Below are 27,794 nucleotides of genomic sequence, written 5' to 3' on the forward strand. Positions count from 1 at the left end.
GGAGAAGGGAATGGCTACCCACTTCAGTATTCTTGCCTGGGATATCCCATGGAGAGAGGAGCCTGGGGGCTATGGGCCATGGGGTCACAAAGAGTCAGACATGACTGAGCAACTAACACACAACCTCTGTACAGTCAGCACCTCATCCAGCTGGCATCATCACCACTGGAGGCTCAAAGAAGAAAACCGAGGCCTACAGGATTTGAGAAGCTAGCCACGACTTAAAGATTTAATTTCAAAATGGTGCTTTTTTTCTCTTTTTTCCATTGAGATTTAATTGACATACAGCTTTGTATGGGTGAAAGGTGGATCCCCGAACAATTTGACATATATTGTGAGATGAATACCACCGTAAGCTTATTCAACATCCATCTCTTCAAATAGTTACAGAAAACCTTTTCCTTGTGATAAAAACATGAAGATTTACTCTCTTAGCAACTTTCAAATATGCTATACTGCAATGTTAATTATAGTTATCCTGAATTGGATGATAGTGGTCAAAAGGTATAAACTTCTAGTTGTAAGGTAAATAAGTTCTGGGGATAAATGCATAAATCTGTGCTCTTAATCTCTATGCTATCTGGCAGTTATGTAAATAACAACACACAAAATGAGCAAAAACAAAGACATAAAGCCACAGACCAGACTGTAAAGGGCTGTGGAAGCTACATTTCACAGCTTAATGTATATGCAGACTTTAAAATCTTTTCATGCCTCCACAGAAAACAAAAATCAAAATCAATTTATGTTCTGAAAAACTAATTCCAGTTTCAACAGCTACACTAAGAACTGCTTTCTAACATTTAAAATTTTAAACAAATCTTTATCATCAGAGTCTTTTCAAGTTTAATATCTGTCCATTGAAACCATATATTATTACCAGAAATGCTTCTATGAATTCAGTTAAGATTTTCAAATGCATGTTTACAACACTTTCCATCCATCTGAAAAGCAACAGTACAAATCATGAGAACCTTTGTTTTGTCTGCAGACAACACCACTAAGCACCGAGGACTCAAGGGCACTCAGCAAATCCTTTCACACCAGACCACAGGTGGGAAACCACCAATAGAAGGGAAACAGCTTACAGAGAAAAAGAGGGCCATCACTTAGGCGGATTATGTAACTATCAGTGGGAGACCCACAGAGTGGAATTCTTTAAAAATTTAGCACTAAATGCACACTAAAGTGATGACCAGCACACGATCCCTAAAGGACATAAATGGGCAGGTGGAGAAACAGACCAGCTGGAAGTAACTGGGGAAGGATTCATATTCTGGTGCCAGGCACGACAATGAGCTCAACTGGCATCTCTTTGGTCCTTCTACAGGGTGACAGTGATACTGAAAATATCAAACCCAGAGATAACAGGGCTGGCAGGGGAGCAGGAAGGTGTGGAATTAAACTAGCCTGTTCTGCTCCAGTCATAAAAATTACTGCTGTGTTTAAACCTCAACCTAGATAGGAACATGAAAGTCACAGACTGGAAATGGGTAACCAACCAATGCAGTGAGCAATAATGTTCAGTTTTCAATCTCATTGGCATTTTGTCTGTTTATTACAGGTTTTTAATGCTCCCCCCAAAAAGAAAGACGGGGCAACTATTTGGTACAGAAAATTAAAAGGTGCTGCAGAAAAGGACTAAAATTAGAGGGTCTGGAGTGCGTTTTCTGCCACTTCCTCTCCCACTCCATGACCATGCTAGACTCAAGCTTCCCCTTTGCCATCACCTCCAAACCACTGGCTTCCAATGACTGTTTAATCATAAACTAGCTCGCTACATTATTAATATTCCAAACTGCATTTTCAACCAGATAATAATCCAATATCATGATGTTGAATTATCTTAGAAGGTTATGTTCCTACATTTGTTTTTATTTCAAATATGAAACTAAACAGAAGTATATATACACTTTTAAACAGCAAAGAACAATTTGAAATAGTCATAAAATGACAATAACTGTCAGAACAACAAGCACTAGTCCTCACCTTACCCTTTCTCCTCTTCCTCCCAAAACAAAAAATGATTTTAATTTTGGTCGCGGGAGTAATACATTAGTTATTTTAAATCGCTGATGGAGCACAGAAACGGCAAGGACATACCAGCATGGACTCTGGTTATCTTTCAAAGATTTACAAGGTTATTGGAGTCTTTTGACCTTGGGTTAGTCAAAGCTGCAGCTGAAAATAAAGGTAGCTGATTAGGTCATATTACGTACAATACATATAGTATGTATATTATAATATTGTTGTTGCTGTTTAGTCGCTAAGTCATGTCTGACTCTTCTGTCTACTTCCCATGGACTGTAGTCTGCCAGGCACCTCTGTCCATGGGATTTCCCAGGCAAGAATACTGGAGTGGGTTGCCATTTCCTTCTCCAGAGGATCGAACCCGTGTCTCCTGCACCAGCAGCAGATTCTTTACCACTGAGCCACCAGGGAAGCCCACTATATGATAGCATATATCAAGGATATATCTATTTGTGTTTTATATGTATATATACATAAATGCCTATATATGACATAATTTACATAGTACATATGTTCATACATGTGCATTATGTATATATACATAAACAAGCATACATATGAATGAAACATTTATGCTTCAGTGTATGTAAAGTATAACATAATGGAGCAAGAATATTAGTCAGCAGGAGAAAGATTTATACTATAATAGTCCATGCTTTCCAAAATACTTTATATACTTTGCAATCAATATTTTATTTTCAAATTAGGAGTTCTCAGAGTTAAGATATTTTATGGCAATGAGACAGTCATTCATCCTGCTTCTTTTGGCAAGAGCAATATTTTAAAATATGTGCCCCGGTTGTAATGACAAAGCTAAGAAGAAGGATACATTCGGACACTAACTGAAGAAATAACGTACACCTAGCAGCGAACACCAAGCTGTCACTTTAATGTCCCAAGTTTACCAAAAGTATAGGTGAATATGTCAATTATTCACATATCATCAGTGAATGTACTGCCTTGCTCCCTGGGGCATGAGAAAAAGAAGTCAATTTTAATTTCATAAGAGTTAACCACATTCATATTATAAGGCATAGCCTTTAGAAACATTCAGTTTTCTGATAATGAGGAACAAAACACTTTACCAAGTTACCAAATCATTGCTGACAAACACTTTTGGGGGAGTGGGGTGGGGGTTGGGGAGATGAGCACATTCACCATGTACGTGAGATACCTTTATCACAACACATCACAAACCCAAAGTTTATCACAAATTTCTCACAGAAATCTTATCCAATTACAAGCAAGTTATCACCAAAACAGAGATCTCAAAATCTGTATACTAAAAAAGGAAAGGATGTGAGATCACCAATAATCACAGGTAAGCAAACACTGAACTTGCAGGTGTAACCTCCACACTGGAGCCCTGTCTGGCCACAAATGTATCCCATATTTCTTCCCTTCTCCCTCTCTACATCCCTAACACTCAAACAAGGGCAAGTTTTACTTCTAAAATTATGCAGTACACATACTGCTAATGGAAAACTACCTTTGAAAGGCTTGACTTGTCAAGGTTTATGAATGGGGGAAGTTATTTCTCTTAACTACATAGCTGGAATTTTTCCACTCTCATTTCAATTCAGAATACAGTGTTTATTCTTCTCCCAACCTCCCCATGCCCTCGCCTCACACCTTTAGGTCACCTTCAAACCAGCTCAGAGTTTCAGTACAAAATGATGGCAAAGCTAATTTCTTAGACGCCCTCCACCGACTGGCTAGGTGGTAGTGAGACATTCACTTTCCTTTAGTGTGAAAACCATAACATTTAAAGCTTATTCTTTTTTCCCCCACATACACTTAATTCTTTAAGAAGAAATAAATTAAGGTACTGTTTGCTATGGAATTCTTGAATATGCTGTCTTTCCCATGGAAAAATCTTTAATCCTAATTTGAATATTTAAATACGTTTAATAGCCCAGCACCTGGCTTCAATAACCCCTAAATGACTGCCAAGCTGGTAAAGACAACACTTCTCTAACAAGCAGTGGTTCCTGATTTACATCTGCTCGGAAAACTTCCTCAGCATCATTATAAAAGTCATCTTTGACATCCAAAAAGATAACGGCTAGAAGTCCTGGTGTTAACATTTCACAGACAAAAGTAACCCTAAGGCGCTGATCCTGGATATTCCAGGAGACCGTCTCCTTTTAAAGGCCAAGACTGGAGTGGAAGATCTCCTTGAGGCATAGCTGGGTAAATAACCACCCTTGAGTGAGTGATTTCAGGAGATCTTAGTCTTGTCAATGCCGACTTAGGAAAGCCCACGCGCCCTAACTTACACAACCTGGGCTCCGGAAACTACCTCGGAGAAAGCATCGCTCCAGGGGCGCCACAGGTGTCTTAGGGTCCTCCATCCGCCCTCTCATCCGACACACAGTACTGCCCAAGCTGGTGTATTTCAGAAGTTTGCATTTCTAGCCATCGCCGGAAAAAGGCACCCGAGGACCCTGAGCCGTCTCCCCCCTGCAGAGACATCCCCGGAGTCCTGCCGCGGACGTGGGATGGTCCCCAGGGATGCGCGGTCCCCAAACCCCGCGGGGCCGTGGCAGAGGCGCTCCGGGAAAACTCAGGGAAACAGTTGTGGGGAGGGCAGCGATAAGCTTCGCTGGACGTTAAATGATAAGAGACACGGAACTCGGAAAGTCCCCCGAACTACGGCGCGAACCAGCCTGACGCGCCGCGCCCGCGAAAGTCCGGGGAGACGGCTGAAAGTCCAGTGGCAAGAACGGCCAACTCGTGCGGAAAGGAGAGGAGAAAAGGCACTCACCTCCACCCATCGCTGGGCCTCGGCGAACGCCAGGGCGCAATCGGCCTCCGCCTCCTCCATCCCTTCCAGAACTAGAGGGAGAGAGAGGTGGTGGGTGCGCAGAAAGGCGGCAGTGCCGCGCACGACGGGCCAGATGCCCCGGCCTCTCTCCGGCTGCAAGACTCCGGGGCACGTTGTCTTTTTCCCTTTGTTGCGAAGTTGTTGAAACTTCGGCAAAGTTTCGAACCACAAGAACTTGAAGACGTGGCTGTCTCCAAACTCCCGAAAACGCCGCGGGGACCGGACTGAACGCGGGAGGCGGGGAGGGCGACCGGAGGAGGCGCGCCGCACCAGACCCGAGGGCTGTTTCGACTTCAAAAGTCGCAGCGAGGCCGCCGCCCTCCCGGCATGCCCCGCCCCCGCCCACCCCCAGGCCGCCCAGTCGCCGCTTCCGTACCCCCTCCGCTCCCCCACCCCCACGGCGCCCCGGGGCTCCCGGCCGCAGCCGCCTTTGTGGTCGGACAGTCTGGGCTAGGGGATGCCACCGTCCTCCCAAAGGCCGTGGCCCGGGCCACGCTCCCGCTCCCGCGCCGCCCGCCGGACCGCGGGCCCCCATCCTCTCTCCGGAGGGGAGGCGCCCCCGCGCCCGCATCCTGTCCGCATCCTTCTCGCCTCCGCCCGCCTGGCCGCCTTCCCTCTCCCCGGGCCCCGGGAAGCGGCGCCCCTACAGCTCGCGGCCGCCCGGCCCGCCTGACATACCAGGAATAGCTGCACACAATTGCACCTTTCCCGGCCAAGAACGTCCCCCGCGATGGAGCTCTGCCCGGCCAGCCGCCCTCACCTGCTCCCGCTCCGGCCGAGCCCGCTGCGCACCCGCCCCGCCGCCAGGTGCGGACAGCCCCTCTCCCAGGTCTCCGCCCCCTTCCGTGGCCCGGGCCCTCCTGGCGGCAGGTGAGGGTACTGGCCTAGGCACGTGCAGCCCATTGCCCCCAGCCTGGGCCCGCCCCGCTCCGCTTGGCTTCCAGGTGGGCAAGGAGGAAGGTACCTGCCACTCCAGTCCCGGCCCTCCAATAAGGGTCCGAGGAGAAAGAAAGTCAGCCCCCACCTTGAGCGTCAAACCCGCCATCCTGCGTGGTTTGAGGACACGTCTGGAGCAGTAAGGTGATGCGTCATTCACCATCCGCAGGGGCCCTTGGGTAGGTGCGCAAGTCTGGAGGGTAGGAGGCTCAAAGGCTGGAGTGTGTGGATTCTTTTCATACGCAAATCAGATCTCCGGATAGGAACCTGCTTATCTGTCTAGGCTCCCTGGGACCTCGATTCAAGCTCTTGCCCTATCCTGGCCACACACTGATGGTGTCGTGGTTGGAAGACGATCAAGATGAGTTCTTACTCCAGTAGAGGAAGCAATCCTTTTATTTTTCTTCCTGGTGGATCGTTTACTCTATATGATGAAAAATGACGTCAAAGAGCAAAGAGACTAGCATAAGGACTAGCATAACTAGAATCTATTTTTGCCTTATTTACTTCATCACCTTGTCTACTGAAGATATATTTCCTACTTAAAGAGAGAATTATATTTCACCCATAGATAGCATAGTAGACATCTCGTTCTTTAAAGAACACTTTTCTGCATATTATCATTTTCACACTTAACTAAAGCTAACCATAATCACTTAGTATTAATCTACACCCAGTCCAGACTCAGATTCCTCCAATGGATTCCAAAGTATCTTTTAACCGCTGCTTTAGACCAGAACCCAAACAATAACCACATATTGCCTTTGGTTACCTCTATTTTTTTAGCCTAGAATAGCTTTCTACTTCTCTCCGACTCTACCATCCACCCCCTGTTTTAGAAGGCCATTGCCTTAAGGAAACCAGTTAGCCTTCTGGTTTTGTCTGATGGCTCTCTTTCAGATGTCTTCACAATATTTCTCTTCCCTCAGTATTTCCTGTTGCCTAGACATTAGACCTAAAGCTGGGATTAAACTCACTTACTCTTCTGAATAAAGATTTCACCAGCATCCTTCCAGATTTGGGTGACTTCTAGAGGATGGTGTTTGTTTGTTATGTTTATTTTCATCCAATCTTCTTTTCACTGGCATTGTCTGTAATCAGTGGGTCTGTTTAGAAGACCTCACCAGTTGTTTCTGCTAAAGTGAAAAACCATTGGCTGGATCATCCCCTTGCCTCCTGAGGACACCATGATCAGAACAAACCCAATGAGGATGAAAGGATTAAAGAAACTAGGAAGAAATGTCTTTCTGGCTACTTAAGACCTTAACCAAAAATTTCATTTGGGCTTTTCATAATATCTTATGGAAAAACCCAAATGAACCTTTTAGCCAACCCAATATTAAATATTTAGCAAGCACCTTATATATGCAATGTGCTGTTTATCATAAGTGATACAAAAATTTTAGACGGTGAATGCTGTGGACTTCCAAACCAATAGAAAGACAGACATTCTGCAAGCTTCATGAGAATTACTACTACTACAGTTATTATACATATATATATATATATATAAATATATGTGTGTGTGTGTATATATATATAATGTCATTTAAAGCTACTGCTATATCAATTGACTTTCAGCAATGGGGGAAGCAGCCCAGGATGGCAAGAAGTGCACAGAAGTGGGAATTTGGATGACTAAGGTTACCAAGTTACCAAATTCTCTGAGCTTCAATTTGCTCACCTGAAAAATGTGATGAGAATAACTACTTCAAATGTTTCTTGTGAGAATTAAAATTATGTTTTATGTAGAAGCCCAGGGCATTGCTTGGCATCAAGCGGGCACTTAGTAAATGATGATTATTTCCCATTCATCTCTATCAGTAATGTGTCAAATATGAATTTTTCCTAATAAGTGGGAATTTCATTTGTTTGCTCAAATACTCACATGGAAAGAGCTATAGGGTATTGCAAATTCTGTTTCAAGTCAGCTCAGGCACCAGCTATTTCTGTCTCTTTAGTGTTGCAAATTTGCAACTCAGAAGACCCAAATCCAATTCTTTGCCGTCTATGGGGTTGCACAGAGTCGGACAGACTGAAGCGACTTAGCAGCAGCAGCAGAAGCAGAAAGAAAGACTTAAAATTCATAATGACAAAACATCATAAATATTATTTATTTTCCAAAAGAATTTGAAGTATCTTTCAATATTTAAAAACATGAAACAGTACAATTGTCATGTTCTTGTACATTAGTGGTGAAATGAACTGTTGATAGGAGAAAATGACCATCTTTTTGGAAGGTAATTTGGCAATAAATATTAAAATTTTTAAAATGCCCTTGCTCTACTGCAGCAATTCTACTTCTGAGAATTTATCCTAAGGATATGGGTAAAGATATATGCATAAAAGGAGTATCCTCAGTGGACACATAGAGGCACTAGCCAAATCTCTCTTTAGAAGTCCACCTCAGCTGCAGAGCGCAGCCTCGCCTGAGGCCATGTCCAGTGAAAGTGGCCCCAGGACTTGAAGTTATAAAAAGTCCTGTCATTTCCACCCAATTTGGGACAACTCTGATGGACTCTTTCTATATAAGTGAGGACTGTTGAGGCTGTCAGCCTGTGTCAGAGTTCAACTTCTCCCTCACCCATTCCTGTTCCTTCCCTCTTCACTTACCTGGCGTCAGTCCCTGATAACTATCTTATGCTTCAAATGGCATTTCTGTCCATCTCTGGAGTCTCTGGAGGACTCAACCTGTGATGGCATTATGCATGATTTGTTAGAAATGAGATCCTCAAAGCAATCTAAACAATAGGGATGGTGGAATAAATTATGGTTTTTCCATAGAATGAGATATTGTGCAATCAGTGAAAATGTAAATGGATAGTCCATGACACAGAGAGATGTTTAAAAATATATTACAATGGATACATGTATATGTATGACTGGGTCACTTTGCTGTACATCTAGAACTATCACAATATTGTTAATTGGTTATACTCCAGCATAAAATAAATAGTAAAACAGAAATATATGCTTATGAAATATATATATATATTACAAAGTGGAAGGAAAGTCATCTATAAAGTGATAAAATTTGTGATTGTATTTTTCTTTTTTCTTTTTTTTATTCTTTAAATTATGAAAATATGATAACACATTTATAGGAGACTCGGAAAATAGAGAACAAGATTACATATAGTTCCACTATAAATTTCAATTTTTTAAGTAGAGAAATTAAGATTTTTAGTTGGAGTTTCATTATCAAACTCTCAAAACTTATTAGAATGAATATACAGAAAAGTTGAAGGATATAGTAGACCTGAAAAGCATTATGAAAAAAAAAGAAAATGAAAAAAAAAGAAAAGCATTATGAACCAATATAATTAAAAGAATCTGCCTGCAATGCAAGAGACCCGGGTTCGATCCCTGAGTTGGGAAGATCCCCAGCAGAAGGAAATGGCAACCCACTCCAGTATTCATACCTGGAGAATTCCATGGACAGAGGAGCCTGGTGAGCTACAATCCACAGGGTCGCAAAGAGTTGGACACAACTAAATGACTAACACACAAGATTTATACAATTTTCACAGAACAGTAGGGTACAAATTCCATTCAAGCTCCCATATACTGTAAACTAGTAGACAACAGAACATATCCAGGGACATAAAACCAGGTACAAAAATTTCATGGTCTAAAGGTATTGAAATCATACCTTTAGATGATTCACATAAGAGTCTGTTTTCTTATGTGATTGCATTTGCTTTTGTGATTTTCTGTTTTCTTATGTGATTGCATTCTGTGTGTAATTTTTCCACACAGAACAATTTGGAAGAAACCCCACCCCCTAAAAAATAGGAGTTTCCTGATGGCCTAGTGGTTAGGATTGCCAGCTTTCAGTGATGGGACCCAGGTTCAATCCTTGGTCAGTGAACTGAGATCCAGAAAGCCACTCAGCACAGCAAAAAAAAAAAACCACCTTCACCCAAAGTTTAATGCTGGCATTTCTGAATGGAGATTTCATATTTATTTCTCTTCTACAATTTTTTGGCAAAAGGCATGTATGTTGTTGCTCACTCACTCAGTTATATCTGACTCTTTGTGACCCTGTGGACTGTGGCACACTAGGCATCCCTGTCCTTAACCAGCTCCTGAAGCTTGCTCAAATTCATGTCCATTGCGTCGGTGATGCCATCCAACCGTCTGATACTCTGTCATCCCCTTCTCTTCCTGCCTTCATCGGGTCTTTCCTAATGAATCGACTCTTCCCATCCAAAGTATTGGAGTTTCAGCTTCAGTATTAGTCCTTCCAATAAATATTCAGGACTAATTTCCTTCAGGATTGACTGGTTTGATCTCCTTGCAGTCCAAGGAACTCTCAAGAGACTTCTCCAACACCACAGTTCAAAAGCATCAATTCTTCAGCAGTAGAGACATGTAAACTACTTTTATAAATGAAAATATTTGTCTGACACAAAGATTTTCCAAAATTGATTTTCTGTCTTATCCCGCAGGCTTCCCCTTGCTTTCCCTGACTTGTAAATGGTACCACACCTGAAATCTGGAGGTCATGCTGGACTTCCTCATCTCTCACCTCCATGTCTGCCCCATCCCCAGTCCTGTCCTTGCTGTCTCCTCAATATCACTCCAACTGGCCCCTCTTCCCCATTCTCATTTCCACTTTAGTTCATTAGCTCTCAGCTAGCTTTCAGGAATTGTATGACCTTTCTAAAATTCAATCTTATCATGCCACCCAATTAACTCCTCCTTTAGGACTCCCAGTTGCCAACTTAGGGGCCATCTTGATGGTTGCCATCACGTCGACCTGGTTCAGGACTTGCTACTGCCCTCTTTTCTAATCATGTGTCCTGACCCATGTTTTTCTCTGTGAGAAATGTGCCTTTCTCCCTTCCTTTTCTTGCCTTTCTCCTACATATTCTTCCAGGCTCAATTCAGACCTCTTCCTTCTGAGAATCCTTCCAAAAATCCTTGCAGATCATCCTGGGCTACATTAGGTACATCTTCTTTATGTCATCATAGCCCCTTCAATCACGAGGTTGAACCGTAACTCTGTGTTATGAAAAAGGGAGGAGCAGGAGAGCACTGGGCTGAACAATGCCTGGGGCAAAGATTGTAAGAATGAAGGGACTCTGTGGCTGGAAATTCTTGCAAGAAGAGACAGGTACAGTGGAAACTCTTCTAACAAAATACCTGAGCTTTGTATTCCAGCTGGGTATGTTTCATAAAAATGTCACCTGTTTTCCTCATAGAACCATAAGTAACTTAGGAATGCCTGACCCTGCCTGACATGTATCTGGTTTTCAACAATTGTTTGTTGACTGGTGTGTCGGGGAGGAGGAGAGTATAAAATATGTAACTCAATGCACAGAAGTAATCAAACATTAATAGGAGCAGAGTAGAAAATACCAATGATTACTAAAGCTTATCTAAGTTTTGTTTTTTTTTTTTTCAGTAGGATTTCTCAACAGGTGTACTACTGAGAATCTGGGCTGGATAATTCTTTGTCGTAAGGGATTGTCGTGTATATGTAATATATTAGCACCATCCCTGGCCTCCACCCACGAGGTGCTAGTAGTACCTCTGTAGATGTGACCATCAAAAACATCTCCAGACACTGTCAAATGTCTCCTGGGGAGAAACCACCACCAGCTGAGAACCACGGCTCCTCAGGGAGAGACTGACTTTGTCAGTTAATGCTTTGGTTCAGTAGATGGGTAACTCAGGTCCAGGTGTTTTGAAGCAAGTGGGTGGGGTAGAGTAGAGAGGATTTAGATGAACTGGAGAAAAAGGAGTTATTCTGAGCTATGGAAGAGGAAGAGGCAGGGGAGCACTGGGCTGAACAATGCCTGGGGCAAAAATCATAAGAATGAAGGGACCTTGTGGCTTGAAATTATTGCAAGAAGAGACAGGTACAGTGGAAACACTTATAAAATAACTGAGCTTTATATCCTGGATGGATAAGGTTCATAAAGATGTCAGCCCTTACAGGTTCAGATAGCCAACATCTGAATTGCAGGTATATTTCTCATGCTTATAAAACTTTTATTAACAGGAAGAATCACTCCTGGAAGGTAGATGAAAAAAACATATTAAGTATGATGAAATCTTCTCTGTTTGCAGATGATACGTTCTTACACAGAGACAATTCTAAAAAATCCACTAAAAAAGCTTAGAACTAATAAAATAATTCAGTAAATCTTTGGATGCAAAATCAACATACAAAAAGCATTTACATTTCTATACACTAACCACAAACTATCTGAAAAAGAAAGAAAACAATCCTATTTATAAAACAATAAAATACTTAGATTTAGCCAAGGAGGTAAAATCTCTGTACTGAAATTTACAAGAGACTGATGAAAGGAATTAGAGAAGACACAAATTCTAAATGAAAAGATATCCAATGATCATGGATTGAAGTGGAAGTCTCTCAGTCATGTCCGACTCTTTGCGACCCCATGGACTATGCAGTCCATAGAATTCTCTAGGCCAGAATATTGGAGTGGATAGCCTTTGTCATTGATTAGAGAATTAATATTGTTAAGTGTTAATACTAGTCAAAGTGACCTATATAGATTCAGTGCAATCCCTATTAAAATCCCAATGGCATTTTCCACAGCAATAGAAAAAACAATCCTAAAATTTTTACAGAACCACAAAAGATCCTTCATAGTCAAAGCAGTCTCAAGAAAGAAGAGCAAAGCTGGAGGTATCATACTTCCTGATTTCAAATTTTATTACAAAGCTATAGTCATTAAAATACAATGATACTAGCATAGAAACAGACACATAGGCCAATGGAAGAGAATCAATAGCCCTGAAATAAACTCACAGATATCTGGTCAAGGCTATGGTTTTTCCTGTGGTCATGTATGGATGTGAGAGTTGGACTGTGAAGAAGGCTGATTGCCGAAGAACTGATGCTTTTGAACTGTGGTGTTGGAGAAGACTCTTAAGTCCCTTGGACTGCAAGGAGATCCAACCAGTCCATTCTGAAGGAGATCAGCCCTGGGTGTTCTTTGGAAGGAATGATGCTAAAGCTGAAACTCCAGTCTTTGGCCACCTCATGCGAAGAGTTGACTCATTGGAAAAGACTCTGATGCTGGGAGGGATTGGGGGCAGGAGGAGAAGGGGACGACAGAGGATGAGATGGCTGGATGGCATCACTGACTCGATGGACGTGAGTCTGGGTGAACTCCGGGAGTTGGTGATGGACAGGGAGGCCTGGCGAGCTGCGATTCATGGGGTCGCAAAGAGTCGGACACGACTGAGCGACTGATCTGATCTGATCTGAATATTTGACAAGGGAGCCAAGAATACTCATTGGGAAGGTAGACTCACTTCAATAAACTGTGTCGGAAAAACTAGATATTCACATGTTAAAGAATGAAATTGGACCCCTATTCTATACCATTCACAAAAATTAACAGGAAATAAATGAATTGTAATACCAGAAGCCATAAAACGCCTAGAAGAATAAATAGAGAGAAAGCTGCCTGACAGTGGTCTTGGAAATGATTTTTGGATGACACCAAAAGTACTGGCAACAAAAGTGAAAATAAGCAAGTGGGACAACATCAAACTAAAGAGTTTCTGCACGGCAAAGGAAACCATCAGCAAAATTAAAAGTTAAGATATAGAATTGGGAAAACAGTGACAAACCATCTATTTGATAAGGGGTTAATATCCAAAATATATAAGGAATTCATATAGCACACACACACAAATCTGATTTAAAGAAAAAACAGTTTTCTGAAGAAGACAAATGGCCAACAGACACACAAAAAGATACTCATAATCACTAACCTTCAGGAAATGCATATCAAAATCACAGTGACATTACACCTGTTAAAATGGCCATTATCAAAAAGATGAGACAAGCGTTGGCAAGAATGTGGGGGAAAGGGAACCCTGTACACTGTTGGTGGGAATGTAAATTGATACAGCTACATGTGGGAAATAGTATGGTGGTTCCTCAAAAAATTCAAAACAGAACTACCATACAGTCCAGTAATTCCACTTCTGACTGTGTATTTTCAGGAAATGAAATCACTCTCTTGAAGGGTAACCCCATGTTCCTGGCAGCATCATTCACAATAGCCAAGACATGGAGACAACTGAAGTGTCTATTGGCAGTTAAGTGGGTGAAGAAAAAATAAACATATAATCTTAAAAAGCCAAACTCATAGAAATAGAGACTAGAATGGTGACTGCCAGGGCAGAGGCTGATGGAAATGGGTAGATATTGGTCAAAGGATAAAGACTTCCAGATTTAAGATGAATGAGTTCTGGGGATTTGATGTACAGCATGGGGCTTCCCTGGTGGTTCAGACAGTAAAGAATCTGCCTACAATGCAATAGACCTAGATTCGATCCCTGGGTTGGGAAGATCCCTTGGAGAAGGAAATGGCTACACACTCCAGCATTCTTGCCTGGAGAATTCCCTAGACAGAGGAGCCTGGTGGGTTACAACCCATGGGGTTGCAAAAAGTCAGACACGACTGAGCAACTAACACTTTCACATGCTGACTATAGTTAGCAATATTATATGCTTGAAAGTTACAAAGATAAAACTTAAGTGTTGTAACCACAAAAAAGGAAGAAATGGTAATTACATAAAGTGATGGAAGTGTTAACTAACCTTACGGTGGTAATCATTTCATGATTACATGTGTATCAAATCGTTATGTTGTACACCTTAAGCTTACACAATATTATATGTCAATTATATCTCACTAAACCTGGGAAAAAATTAAGTTCATGTAAAGAGAAAAAATATACATATATAATGATAAAGTTCTCAGTATCCCATCTTTACCTATAAAAATACATCCTTCAGTGTCAGTAATTAAAGGATTACAAATGTCAGTACTTCCATAATGGTATTCAGAAAGGTAGGTTTCATTCTATATTTGGAAATGGGAGCCAGTGAGAAAAAAGTAGACACAGTGGTACAGATGATATTTAAGAAATGAAAGTAAGAGGGAGGAATACAGATGTGCAGGCAGCAGAAAGGGAAAAAACCCTAGGTGAATCACATATCACTCCTCCATAAGGCAGACGAACATTGAGGAAGGCTTCAGTACAGTTTTTATTTTAATTGGAGTGTAATTGCTTTACAATGCTGTGTTAGTTTCTACTATAGAACAAAGTAAATCAGCTCTACGTGAATATATATATATGTCTCCTCCCTCTTAAGTCTCCCCCACTCCTCCATGTAGGTCATCACAGAGTACCAAGGTGACTGAGCTGGACACTCGTCACATAAGATGTTGATGATGATGAGTGTTCTGCCCAGTGGATGAAGGCAGGGATCCTAAATGTGTCTTTTGAATCTGCTAGATGAGATGGCCAGACTAGAGAGAAGCCCTTGGTACTTACTGACTTTCCCCTGTGTGCACAGACAGCTCATTAGGAGACCGGCAGAGATGGTAGCTTTCAAAACTTGGGGCCAACCCCATAATTTGAAGAGTAGCTGGTTATTTTCTTCCTACTGTAAAGATCTTAAGGCTTTGGGTTGTTTTTTTTTTTTTTTTCTTTTTTCCAGCATCTACAAAAGTTTCCTATCATTGAACTCAAAGTATTTAACATAGAATCTAAGACTTCTTTTTTTGTTGTTGTTAAGGTCCTGCATTCTAGCCAGATTTGCAAAACCACACTATAATTCTCTAAGTGATAGCAGTAAGATCAAAAGGACTTACCCTAGAATTAGCTTTAAAATAAACTATTGGGGTTTCTGGGAAAAAAGAAGAAGAGAATATCTGTTTACTAAACTTCTTTTCCTGCAACCTAGTGGAATGAGTAAAATGAACTCTGTGTTTTTCCCTAAATGGATATATTTAGTAGTGATAGTCAAAGATAAAAATAGTCAAGCCCTGTTTTCTCTAAAACATTTTTTTCCCTTTTTGTTTTTATGTTTCAGTACGAAAGTTCTACCTGACCTCTCATTAAGTTTTCTTGATCAGAGCAACAGCCTTTTTGTTTGTTCAGCTTGTTCTGCTAAAAAGCAGGAAAAAATTAAGCATGACATTTACTGTACTATTAACTTAGAATTGTAATAACTATTTGCATTTATATTTTGAAATATAAAATATTTCATTTTATCTTTGCAGGAGGGAACAGCCCTCTATTATAGGAAACTGCTAAAAATTCAAACTATATTTTAAAAAGTGTCTTTAATTGTTTAGAAATGTTTAGAAGTCTTTGTTAGGTTTATTTTGTCTGCACTGAGTCTGTTGTTGCATATGGACTGTCTCTAGCTGCAGTGAGTGGGGCTACTCTTCATTGCAGCGTGCAGGCTTCTCACTGCGATGGCTTCTCTAGTTGCAGAGCACAGGCTCTAGAGCATGGGCTCAGTGGCTGTGGTGCATGGGCTTAGTTGCTCTGTGGCATGTGGAATCCTCCTGGACCAGTGATCCAACCCAGGTACCCTGCATTGGCAAGCAGATTCTCACCCGCTGTACCACCAGGGAAGTCCCCCCAAATTTTTCATTCTTCCTATTTCTGTGAAAAGTGCATAGATATCAGTTAATATGTTAGCTTCAAAAGGAAAGGATTTCAAAACTATAAAATAGACTGGCCTGGGGAAAAAGAGACCCAGGTTGTGATCCCAGATTCTCCCTTAATAGTCATCAGAGGCAGTGGTGGGAGAAAGGTGATCTCCAGCACACCTCACACTCACCTCCATGCAGAGTGAAGAGATGTTACAAACAGCTATGAAATGAAGCCGTTGGCTATTCTCAGAGTTCCAGCACAGCCATGAAATCTCAGTCTACACAGAGGAGAGTCTGGTGTCCCCTCAGGGGTTGGAAATAGCCATGGAAGAGGCCAGCCTTGGCTCAGCTCCTTCAGAAGGTCCTTTGTGAAAGAAGGCAAAGGGATTTCCTTGAATGTAAACATCAGTTTAGAATGCTCACAAGGGTCTCTGAGGTAAATCGTTGGTCTACCAGGAGTTCTTGGACTAAGAATGATCCATCCATGACTCTACCATGGACACTTGTGGACAGAAATATACCAGTCAGGCCAAACTATTTCAATCCTATGTAACTGAAGCTTTCATACACACACACACACACACACACACACACACACACACACACACACGCATGCAGGAGACACAAGAGATGCAGATTCCATCCCTGGGCGGAAAGATCTTCTGGAGTAGGAAATGGCAACCTGCTCCAGTATTCTTGCCTGGGAAATCTCATGGACAGAGGAGCCTGGTGGGCTACAGTCCATGGGGCCAAAGAGAGTCGGACATGATTGAGAGACCTAGCACACACAGAACTTTACATATATACACACACAAACACAGACACACCCATATCCCCATAGATTACACACATCAGATATTTTCTGTTGGATCTTTGGATAAATAGAGGTAGTGATCAGGGGTCTATGGCTCTGTTATTTGAAAAAGTATTATAATAGGTGCCATTTTATTTTTTCAGAGATAGACCTCTGGTCATGATCTAGGTAAGGAAAACAGAGCGGGGAAAGGGTCTGAAACTTTGCTGTGTAAAATGTAGAATGCTGTTTTCTACCATCAGGAAAAATTCTTCATGAGATGTACTGGCTTTCAGTTCAGTTCAGTCTCTCAGTCGCGTCCAGCTCTTTGCAACCCCATGACAGCAGCACGCCAGGCTTCCCTGAGCTTGCTCAAACTCATGTCCATTGAGTCAGTGATGCCATCCAACCATCTCATCCTCTGTTGTCCCCTTCTCCTCCTGCCATCAATCTTTCCCAGCATCAGGGTCTTTTCCAATGAGTCAGTTCTTCACATCAGGTGGCCAAAGTATTGGAGCTTCAGCCTCAACATCAGTCCTTCCAATGAACAACCAGGACTGATCTGCTTTAGGATGAACTGGTTTGATCTCCTTGTAGTCCAAGGGACTCTCAAGAGTCTTCTGCAACACCACAGTTCAAAACATCAATTCTTCAGCGTGCATCTTTCTTTATAGTCCAACTCTCACATCCATACATGACTACTAGAAAAACCATAGCTTTGACTAGATGGACCTTTGTCAGCAAAGTAATGGCTTTAGAGATGTATTTCCTTTCTATAATATGCACTTAGATGGTCTAGTCTCTGAGAATAATTGTTCAAACTTGGGAGATCTTGCGTGAGTGTGTGTTTTACCCAAAAGGGACCCAAAGGAGATCAAAAGACATCAGGAGGAATTAGCTTACTTCCTACTAGCCCAGAAACCTCAGTAGAAACAGAATTCGTTATGCCAACAGCCATCCTGTATTGCTCTGTTAGAATTATTTATTACCACCCCCACCACTTTCACTACAAACCAAACCTTAAGAGATGTATTTCTGTGTGTCTTCTTGTGTCTAAGGATGTCTAGTGAGTCCTAGTGAGAAACCAACTCCCATAGGTAATATTAGTGGAATATTCTAATAGTACCCATAGATAATAATAGTGGAATATTCTTAAGCTGGCATGAATTTGGCCTTGGGAAATATTAACATTTATGAAAAGTATTTCTCCAACAAATGAGAACAGGGTGGACTTTGAGGTAAGGCAGAAAGGCTGGGAAGCTGAATAAACCTATAAAGTGTTTAACTTCCAGAAGCGTTTAGGTTCCAGAAATAGTTGTATTCAAAGTATAGGTTTAAGGCAGTGGCGAACATTTTTATATTCTAATTCTCTTCTGAAGTGTGGCGACCTTCAGCAAAGTTGGATACACAGCTTTGTTAGTGGTATCTTGAGGGTATGGCAATGCTCTGCATGAGGCCATGTGCTACCTGGGAAAGGTGAGTGTCTGGCGTAGTTGAGAGACTGAAACAGGCAGTGAGAATTCTGCAGAAGTACACAGCTGAACCAGAGAAATCTGGAGATATGTTCACTCTTGAGAATCCTTGGAGGATTTCCCTGCTGGTCTAGTGGCTATGACTCCTTGCTCCCAATGCAGGGGGCCCAGGTTTGACCCCTGGTCAGGAAACCAGGTCCCACACGCTGCAATTAAGAGTTCCTATGCCGTAACCAAGACCCAACACAACCAAATAAACTTTTATTTTTTAGTTTTTGAAAAGAATTCTTGGAGATATTTGGGGAAGCTGAGATGGTCATTCAAAGCATTGTATTTGAAAATTAAAAGAGCTGTAACTCCAAAAGATCAAAGATTTAGGAGTACTCAAGAGATATCTGGGGATCATATGCATTTATGAACTGATTTTACTCTCCTAGTGGTGGCATAGGCCAGAAGAATGTTATTTACCTATCACTTCACTTTCTAAAATCTTATTAGTCATTATGCCATGGCCAAATTTTCAATAACTTTTATTTTCCTGTAACGTATATAAAAACAAATCTAAATTGATAAATTCCAAGAGCCAAACTTTTCACCATTTTGAAATAAAAGTTTTATTTGACAACACATGCAATAAATTACCAATTTAATTATGTTAACGAGTTAACTTTTTCTGATTCTGCTTTAGAAATTAGAGAAAAATTTTACCTTAATAGGATTTGTCCTTCCAGAATTTCTTTTAATCTCCAAATTTACAACTGCACAAAGATTCATGACTAGGAAAGTTAAAACATTAACATGGGTGAAAAAATAAAATTAATTAATCAGCATATATTTATTGAGCAACAAAAAATATTTATTGAGTTGCTAGCTAGCAGAGATACCAAGACACATAAATGCTGGTCCTTCAAAAGTCAAACACAAATATGAACCTGATAAAATACTAGGAGTATTTTGACTTAAATTCAAATTTTAGAGATAAGATTATTTATGCTCTTCTAGTGGCTTGTAGAAATTTCACATCATTTGCAAAATAATTGCAATGTAATCCCGCAAGAAAAATTCTTTGCCAATGAAGTGTTTTGTTCTTTAAGCCCTCACTGACAGAAAAGTTTACTGGATGCTAAATTAAAAGATCAGGAGCTATAAATTTTCAGATCTACTTTTAATTGCTATCCTGACATATTTGGCCAACACACAGTGGAGAAAATAAATTCTTGTGAATAAGTAAGTTTTTCAGAATCAGACATCACTATCCTGCATGTTTATTGCCATATCTTTGGATACATCTAATGTCAGGTTAGGACAGTGGTTGTAAATTAACATGACACCCACCATAAACATCCATTTCTAGTCTGATCCTTTTGAAAAGATCCCTGGGCTTATAATTCTTAAAGTTCTTAAAAGCATGATTAGAGTAGGAGCATGAATTATGAAGTTGGTACTTGACATACAATTACAAGATTTAGAAAAAGAAGGAGAAAAACTTTTCAAAGTAAAGTCAAGCAGGATCTTAATAGCACTGGGCCCACAGACCTCAACTAAAATTGGTGTCAAGTAGCTTGGCTGACATTTCTGCATCTCCTCATCACCTCGTACATGAAAACATGCTACCAACGTCAGTACTCATTGTACTACATTAATATCTCCCACCATCCTGGCATATTCTACCAATGCAAGAGATCAACGATGATTATAAGATTGATAAGGGAGAGCTAAATATTTGCAATATTGTGAATACTAAGAATAAAAGTTCCAGTAAAATGTGCCTGGGGATAGTCTGGAAAATTGACTTAAATTTATCTCAATAAATCTCAATTTATTCTTTTTTTAACCTTCTATGAACCTCCTCTTTGCCCTCTGCATGTGTTTCATAAAGAAAACCAAATGAAGGAACTTTCCAGGAGGTCCAGTGGTTAAGAATCCAGGGGATGCAGGTTTGATCCCTGGTGAGGGAACCTGGTTTTAGAAAAGGCAGAGGAACCAGAGATCAAATTGCCAACATCCGCTGGATCATGGAAAAAGCAAGAGAAAAACATCTATTTCTGCTTTATTGACTATGCCAAAGCCTTTGACTGTGTGGATCACAAGAAACTGTGGAAAATTCTGAAAGACATGGGAATACCAGACCACTTGATCTGCCTCTTGAGAAACCTATATGCAGGTCAGGAAGCAACAGTTAGAACTGGACATGGAACAACAGACTGGTTCCAAATAGGAAAAGGAGTATGTCAAGGCTGTATATTGTCACCCTGCTTATTTAACTTAGAGGCAGAGTACATCATGAGAAACACTGGGCTGGAAGAAACACAAGCTGGAATCAAGATTGCCGGGAGAAATATCAATCACCTCAGATATGCAGATGACACCACCGTTATGGCAGAAAGTGAAGAGGAACTCAAAAGCCTCTTGATGAAAGTGAAAGTGGAGAGTGAAAAAGTTGGCTTAAAGCTCAACATTCAGAAAACGAAGATCATGGCATCTGGTCCCATCACGTCATGGGAAATAGATGGGGAAACAGTGGAAACAGTGTCAGACTTTATTTTGGGGGGCTCCAAAATCACTGCAGATGGTGATTGCAGCCATGAAATTAAAAGACACTTACTCCTTGGAAGGAAAGTTATGACCAACCTAGATAGCATATTCAAAAGCAGAGACATTACTTTGCCAACAAAGGTCCATCTAGTCAAGGCTATGGTTTTTCCAGTAGTCATGTATGGATGTGAGAGTTGGACTGTGAAGAAAGCTGAGCGCCGAAGAATTGATGCTTTTGAACTGTGGTGTTGGAGAAGACTGTTGAGAGTCCCTTGGACTGCAAGGAGATCCAACCAGTCCATTCTAGAGGAGATCAGCCCTGGGTGTTCTTTGGAAGGAATGATGCTGAAGCGGAAACTCCAGTATTTGGGCCACCTCCTGCGAAGAGTTGACTCATTGGAAAAGACTCTCATGCTGGGAAGGATTGGGGGCAGAAGGAGAAGGGGACGACAGAGGATGAGACAGCTGAATGGCATCACTGAATCGATGGACGTGAGTTTGAGTGAACTCTGGGAGATGGTGATGGACAGGGAGGCCTGGCGTGCTGCGATTCATGGGGTTGCAAAGAGTCGGACATGACTGAGCTACTGAACTGAACTGAGGGATCTAAGATCCCAGAAGCCACAAGGCAGCTGAGCCCATGTGCACCACAATGAAAGATCCAGCATGACGCAACAAAGATCACGCAAGCTGCAACTAAGACCCAGTGCAGCTAAGTAAATAATTTTAAAAAAAATTTTTTTTAAGGCCTAGTACTGAGCATTAAAAATATAACACACACAAAAAAAACAAATGGAGACGTTCCTTCTTGATGCTTTCAAAGCAACAGAGAAAGAAACTATTACTTTCTGTGCTTCCGGCTCCCTCCCTGAGATCTAGCCAGCCCACATAGACCCGGCCCCGGGGCAATGATCAGTCACCTTCAAATTCCTGGAGCTCAGAACTGTGTTCTCAGCACAGGAAGTCCAAGTGTGAAAAGTGGAAATATTGTCTATCCACATTTTCTTCATAAGAAAGTGAAGAAGTGTTAGTCACTCAGTCACATCTGACTCTTTGTGACCCCATGGACTATGGCCCACCAGGTTCCTCTGTCCCTGGGATTTCCCAGGCAAGAATATTGGAATGGGTTGCCATTCCCTTCTGTAGCGGATCTTCCCCACCCAGAGATCAAACCCAAGTCTCCTTCGTTGCAGGAAGATTCTTTCCTGTCTGAGCCACCAAGGAAGCCCTTTCTTCATAGCAGTTGTAATTAAAATTAAAATAGGCTTATATTATAACCTTATATTGAATATATATTGTTTTGTCACTATATTTAAATTTGTCAAAATTCAAATAGTTGTAAATGAAGAATGAATAATAATAATAACTTGAAATGTTGAAATAATTAATTAAGGTGATTAAAATGGAACCCACTCCAATATTCTTGCCTGGAGAATCCCATGGATGGAGGAGCCTGGTAGGCTACAGTCCACGGGGTCACAAAGAGTTGAACACGACTGAGTGACTTCACTTCACTTCTTCACCTTCTGTAAACCTAGCTATCAAAGAAAAACAGCATTCTTGGCCCCTAAGAATAAAAGATTCAGATAAAAATGTTTTCTAATGAGCAGTATGCTTAGTCTTACTTACAGGAAAGGCCAAAATTCCAATCAACCTTGCTAAAATTGCATGCCTGCTAACTTGAGCTATTTTGAGATTTTTTTTAAAGTTAAACCATGTCCGAGTTACAGAAGAAATATGCACAGTTCTCTTGTGCATAGAAACAAAGCCTGATCTGTTCATTCCACCTTGTTATTTAAATTCTTTGAAAAATTAGATGAATCTGATAATTTATGAAACCAACTTTGAAATTATATTCGATGCAGCCTAATGCACTTGTGGAGTGATGTGATAATAATAGCCACCACTTCTTGTGTGCTGGTCTTTATGTATTATTGATACATATGTAATTCTCACAAAGAGACAAAAGAAAAAAAATTGCATGAAAGTACTCCTACTTAAGATGTTAATAGTTTGCCCAAAACCACTCAGAATCAGAGCCAAGAATCAAACCATGTCTAACACCAAAGTCTGAGCTCTGTTTATGAAGCAATGATATTTAGATAATTGTTAGTGATCCTAATAACGTCTCATTTTAAAAATAGTAGAACCATTGCATTTTATGCCATAACCTCAGTATCTTGCTGTCCATCAAACATTGTGAGAACACTGAAATTTGAAATTATTAGAAACGGAATTTAGAAAGGAAAAGGGTACTAACTGGATATTAGAGGGGAAAAAAATCTCTCTTAAAAAAGTTCCATCAGCCGGGATGTTCAGATCTCTCTGCTCCTCCTCCAAGGTTCAGCTCTGCATCTGGGCTCTAGAATCTCCCTTCTCAAAGTGAGGTCCTCAGACCAGCAGCCCAGGTGCTCGTTAGAAACAGACAGTTTCAGAATCTGCACTTTAAGAAGATCTAGGTTCTCATATACTCATTAAAGTATGAAACTCTCTGCTGGATGATACATATCTTATCTTCCCCCACCCCTCATTGGTCCCGGTCATCCCATTTCTTTGCTGTGTTGTCAGTTTCTCTCTGCTGTTTTTGTTTCCTCACATAGCAACACTCTTATAAACAACAGCAACAAAAAACAGCCCTCTCTGATCCTGCCCTGAATCCAGCTATGACCTTGTTTTGCTCCTTTTCTCAACCAAGTGCCGAGAAGGTGGTGTCTGTGCCCCCTAAATCCGTATTTTCACCCTCTGTTCATATCCCAACCCACTGCAGGATGGTTCAGTTACCTCCTGGATATCATCTGGCGTCTACTACATGCAAAGCACTGAACCAGACTCGGGATAAAATGATGTGCAAGAAACACTGTCTTTGCCTTCAAATGAGTATCTTCAAAATTGTTTTGACATAGATCACCACCGACTTCCTAAATTGCCAATTTCAGTAAGCACTTTCCTTTCATTATTTAGGAGACTCCAGTTGTCTTCCTAGGTCAGACATCAAACAGATTTTGCATTTTATTAAATGCAAAACAATACTACTCTTCTAACTTTTTTAAAGGAAATAGCTATTTTAATCGAAATGTTATCTGTTAACTTGTAAGGTGTTTATTTTTATTTTAAAATACATTAATATTCTTAAAATTATTACTTAAATTTATGACTTACAAATCAACAGATATAACTTACAAAGTTCCTCTGGGCTTTCGACTTTCAGCTCAGAGGAGGCAAAGGTGTAAATTTCTTCAGTAGTCCAGAATCTGGGTTCACCTGACACCAGCCGCCTCCACCATACTGCCTAAGCATGTGTTAGTCACTCAGTCGTGTCCAACTCTTTGCAACCCCATGGACAGTAGCCTGCCAGGCTCCTCTAACCATGGAATTCTCCAAGCAAGAATACCAGAGTGAGTTGTCATTCCCTTCTCCAGGGCATCTTCCTGACCCAGGGGAAGTTCAAACACCGACCAAGGGTTTGAACTTGGGTCTCCTGCATTGCGTGCACATTTTTTACCAACTGAGCCACCAAGCCCAACGAGGTCAAAGTCGTGTATCTGTGGTGTACCGGTGGGGAAGTTGGTGTCGTGTCTGCCCTGCTCCCCAAGATCGGCCCCCTGGGTCTGTTTCCAAAAGAGGTTGATGGTGACACCACCAAGGCAACTGGTGATTGGAAGGGTCTGAGGATTAAAATGAAAATGACGACTCAGAACAGACAGGCCAAGGCTGAGGTGATACCTTCTGCTTCTGCCCTTATCCTCAAAGCCCTCAAGGAACCACCAAGAGGCAGAAGCAGAAAAACATTAAGCACAGTGGAAACATCACTTTTGATGAGATTATCAACATTGCCCAGCAGATATGGCATCAATCTCTACCCAGAGAACTCTCTGGAACCATTAAAGAGATCCTGGCAACTGGTCAGTCTGTGGGCTGCAATGCTGATAGTTGCCACCCTCACGACGTCATAGATGACATCAACAGTGGTGTGGTGGAATGTGCAACTGGTTAAGAACTACAAAGAAAGGAAAAATAATAAAGAGTTTACAACCAGTGGATAAAAAAAATGTCCTCTGGGTGCTTCAAAATTTTTAAGTGTTAAGGCTTCTAAGATGGAAATGTTTGAGAGTAACTGGATCCCATTTTAGAACCAGGTTAGTTGCTCAAAAAATCATTAATATCTACATAGCTATCAACTATAGAACTATATTGGAGGGGCATGAATAAGCTGGCCTAAGCATTTTCCCTCCTATTTTTATTAATTTAGCTAAAGAAGTCACTTTCTCAAGGCATTCCATGCACAGTAAGGAAACACTAGATGACTACTAGCCTTGGGAAACTAAGAGCCTCCACTGGAATCCTTGTATCAAATGAGATACATGGATTCTGAAAATGGAAGAAAGCAAGGTAAAAACAAAAACAGTAAGGTGAGTGGCTTTAAACATTCTATGTTGATTTTGCCCACAAGTCATACTTTGTAAAATTCTTAAATCAGCACTGCTGTACTCTTATCTTGAATACTTCATATGTAGCTGATTATTAAGTCACACCAGAATGTAGCTGTGAGAGCAAATATTCACATTTTAAAATGAAGAAATATTTAAGGCATGTGTATTTTGTTTATAAAAGAAATCAGTTCTTCATAAGAATGCATCTTTTAAATTATACCCAGACCACAAAATATTCTCTGGTCTCAGTGGTTAAAAAAAAAAAAAAGATGAACAATGTGACATTCCCATTAACTGTATACACTATTATCAAATGTGTATACTTGTATAGCGGTGATGGAGGATGGGAGGAATCTCTGCCTTCAAATACTTAGTATGCAGGGCAGAATAAAGAAAAATAACTTTCTACTATTGAACCCTAAGGAAAATTCAAATGCAGTTTTTTGTTCATCTTCTAATATAGGTAAACTCTCAATACACAATGCAACTTTTCAGCAGATAGGTTTTACAACATTTTAAAATAATAGTCTAAATTTACAACTTTTGCATGTGCTTCAAGTCTTTCATGTTTTGTTGATGCTCAATCGTTCAGTCTTATTCGACTCTTTGTGACCCCTGGACTGCAGCACACCAGGCTTCCCTGTCCTTCACCATCTCCTGGAGTTTGCTCAAACTCATATCCATTGATTCATTGATGCCATCCAACCATCTCATCCTCTGTCGTCCCCTTCTCCTCCTGCCTTCAATCTTTCCCAGTGGATAGGTCTTTTCCAATGAGTTGGCTCTTTGCATCAGTTGGGCAAAGTATTGGAGCTTCAGCTTCAGCATCAGTCCCTCCAATGAATAGTCAGAATTGATTTCCTTTAGGATTGACTGGTTTGATCTCCTTTAAGTACAAGGGACTCTCAAGAGTCTTCTCCAATACCACAGTTTGAAAGCCATTGTTCAGTGCTCAGCCTTCTTTATGGTCCAACTCTCACATCCATACATAACTACTGGAAAAACCATAACTTTGACTATACAGACCTTTGTCAGCAAAGAGATGTCTCTGCTTTTTAATGTGATGGCTAGGTTGGTCATAGCTTTTCTTCCAAGGAGCAGGTGTCTTAATTTAATGGCTGTAGGCACCATCAACAGTGATTTTGGAGCCCAAGAAAAGAAAGTCTGTCACTGTCTCCATTGTTTCCCCATCTACTTGCCGTGAAGTGATGGGACCAAATGCCATGATCTTTGTTTTTGAACATTGAATTTTAAGCTAGCTTTTTCACTCTCCTCTTTCACTTTCATCAAGAGGCTCTTTAGTGGAGAAGGAAATGGCAACCCACTCCAGTAATCTTGCCTGGAAAACACCATGGACAGAGGAGCCTGGCAGGCTACAGTCCGTGGGATCACAAGAGTTAGACACGACTTAGCGACTAAACCATCCACCACTACAAAGTGAATATATGCCTAAAGATAATATGTGAAAAGGATATTTGCCATATACTAGCTAGTTTTTTGGTGGGAGGGTGGGAGTCAAGGAAGACTTGGGGTTATTTTTTCATCAACTTCCATTTTATACTTATTTATAATGGTCATTATTTTTACTAATACTGTAAAACTATGAAAATGAATAAAATACTAAAAGTTTCATATAGCCAAGAATTTATAATATGACTTTATTTTGTATGATAATATGAATTAAAACATAAATCTGCCACAGATGGAAAAAAAAAAAAGAGGCTCTTTAGTTCTCTTTCTCCCATAAGGGTGGTGTCATCTACATTTCTGAGGTTGTTGATATTTCTCCCGGCAATCTTGATTCCAGCTTGTGCTTCTTCCAGCCCAGTGTTTCTCATGATATACTCTGCATAGAAGTTAAATAAGCAGGGTGACAATATACAGCCTTGACGTACTCCTTTTCCTATTTGGAACCAGTCTGTTATTCCATGTCCAGTTCTAACTGTTGCTTCTTGACCTGCATACAGATTTCTTAGGAGGCAGTTAAGGTGGGCTGGTATTTCCATCTCTTTAAGAATTTTCCACAGTTTGTTGTGATACACACAGTCAAAGGCTTTAGCATAGTCAAGGAAGCAGAATTTTTTCAGAATTCTTCTATGGTCCAATGAATGCTGGCAGTTTGATCTCTTTTATGTTTAAGACACAAATAAAACTTCAGGCAATTTGTTTTCATCTTGTCCTCACTGAACATGTGCAGGACAGAGCTCCTATCCTTTAGCTCTTAAAGAATAGACTATTGACTGTAATTGTTATTTAAATACCAACTATGTTTATATGTCATAAAGGCATAATTTTGAATGAACTAAAATGTATCATTCA

General features: G+C 40.8%; 1 protein-coding gene and 1 pseudogene across 8 annotated transcripts in view; one reads left to right on the forward strand and one right to left on the reverse strand.

Annotated features, from left to right (window-relative positions):
* The window catches only part of LMO7 (LIM domain 7), a 219,791-nt gene extending 214,644 nt beyond the window's left edge, over positions 1 to 5,147 (reverse strand). For 3 of the 8 annotated variants that reach the window (XM_027557718.1, XM_027557717.1, XM_027557715.1), the window contains exon 1: positions 4,799 to 5,051. In XM_027557718.1, coding sequence (XP_027413519.1) covers positions 4,799 to 4,858 — 60 coding nt within the window. In that variant the 5' untranslated portion in view covers positions 4,859 to 5,051. Of the gene's footprint in view, positions 1 to 4,798 lie in introns of all 8 variants that reach the window. The other 5 variants (XM_027557706.1, XM_027557703.1, XM_027557716.1 and 2 more) reach the window with 4 other exon arrangements.
* Positions 5,148 to 5,588: 441 nt separating this feature from the next.
* LOC113902109 lies at positions 5,589 to 26,140 on the forward strand (annotated as a pseudogene).
* Positions 26,141 to 27,794: the final 1,654 nt, after the last annotated feature.

This window comes from Bos indicus x Bos taurus, chromosome 12 (assembly GCF_003369695.1).
Source record: "Bos indicus x Bos taurus breed Angus x Brahman F1 hybrid chromosome 12, Bos_hybrid_MaternalHap_v2.0, whole genome shotgun sequence".
Classification (NCBI taxonomy): domain Eukaryota; kingdom Metazoa; phylum Chordata; class Mammalia; order Artiodactyla; family Bovidae; genus Bos; species Bos indicus x Bos taurus.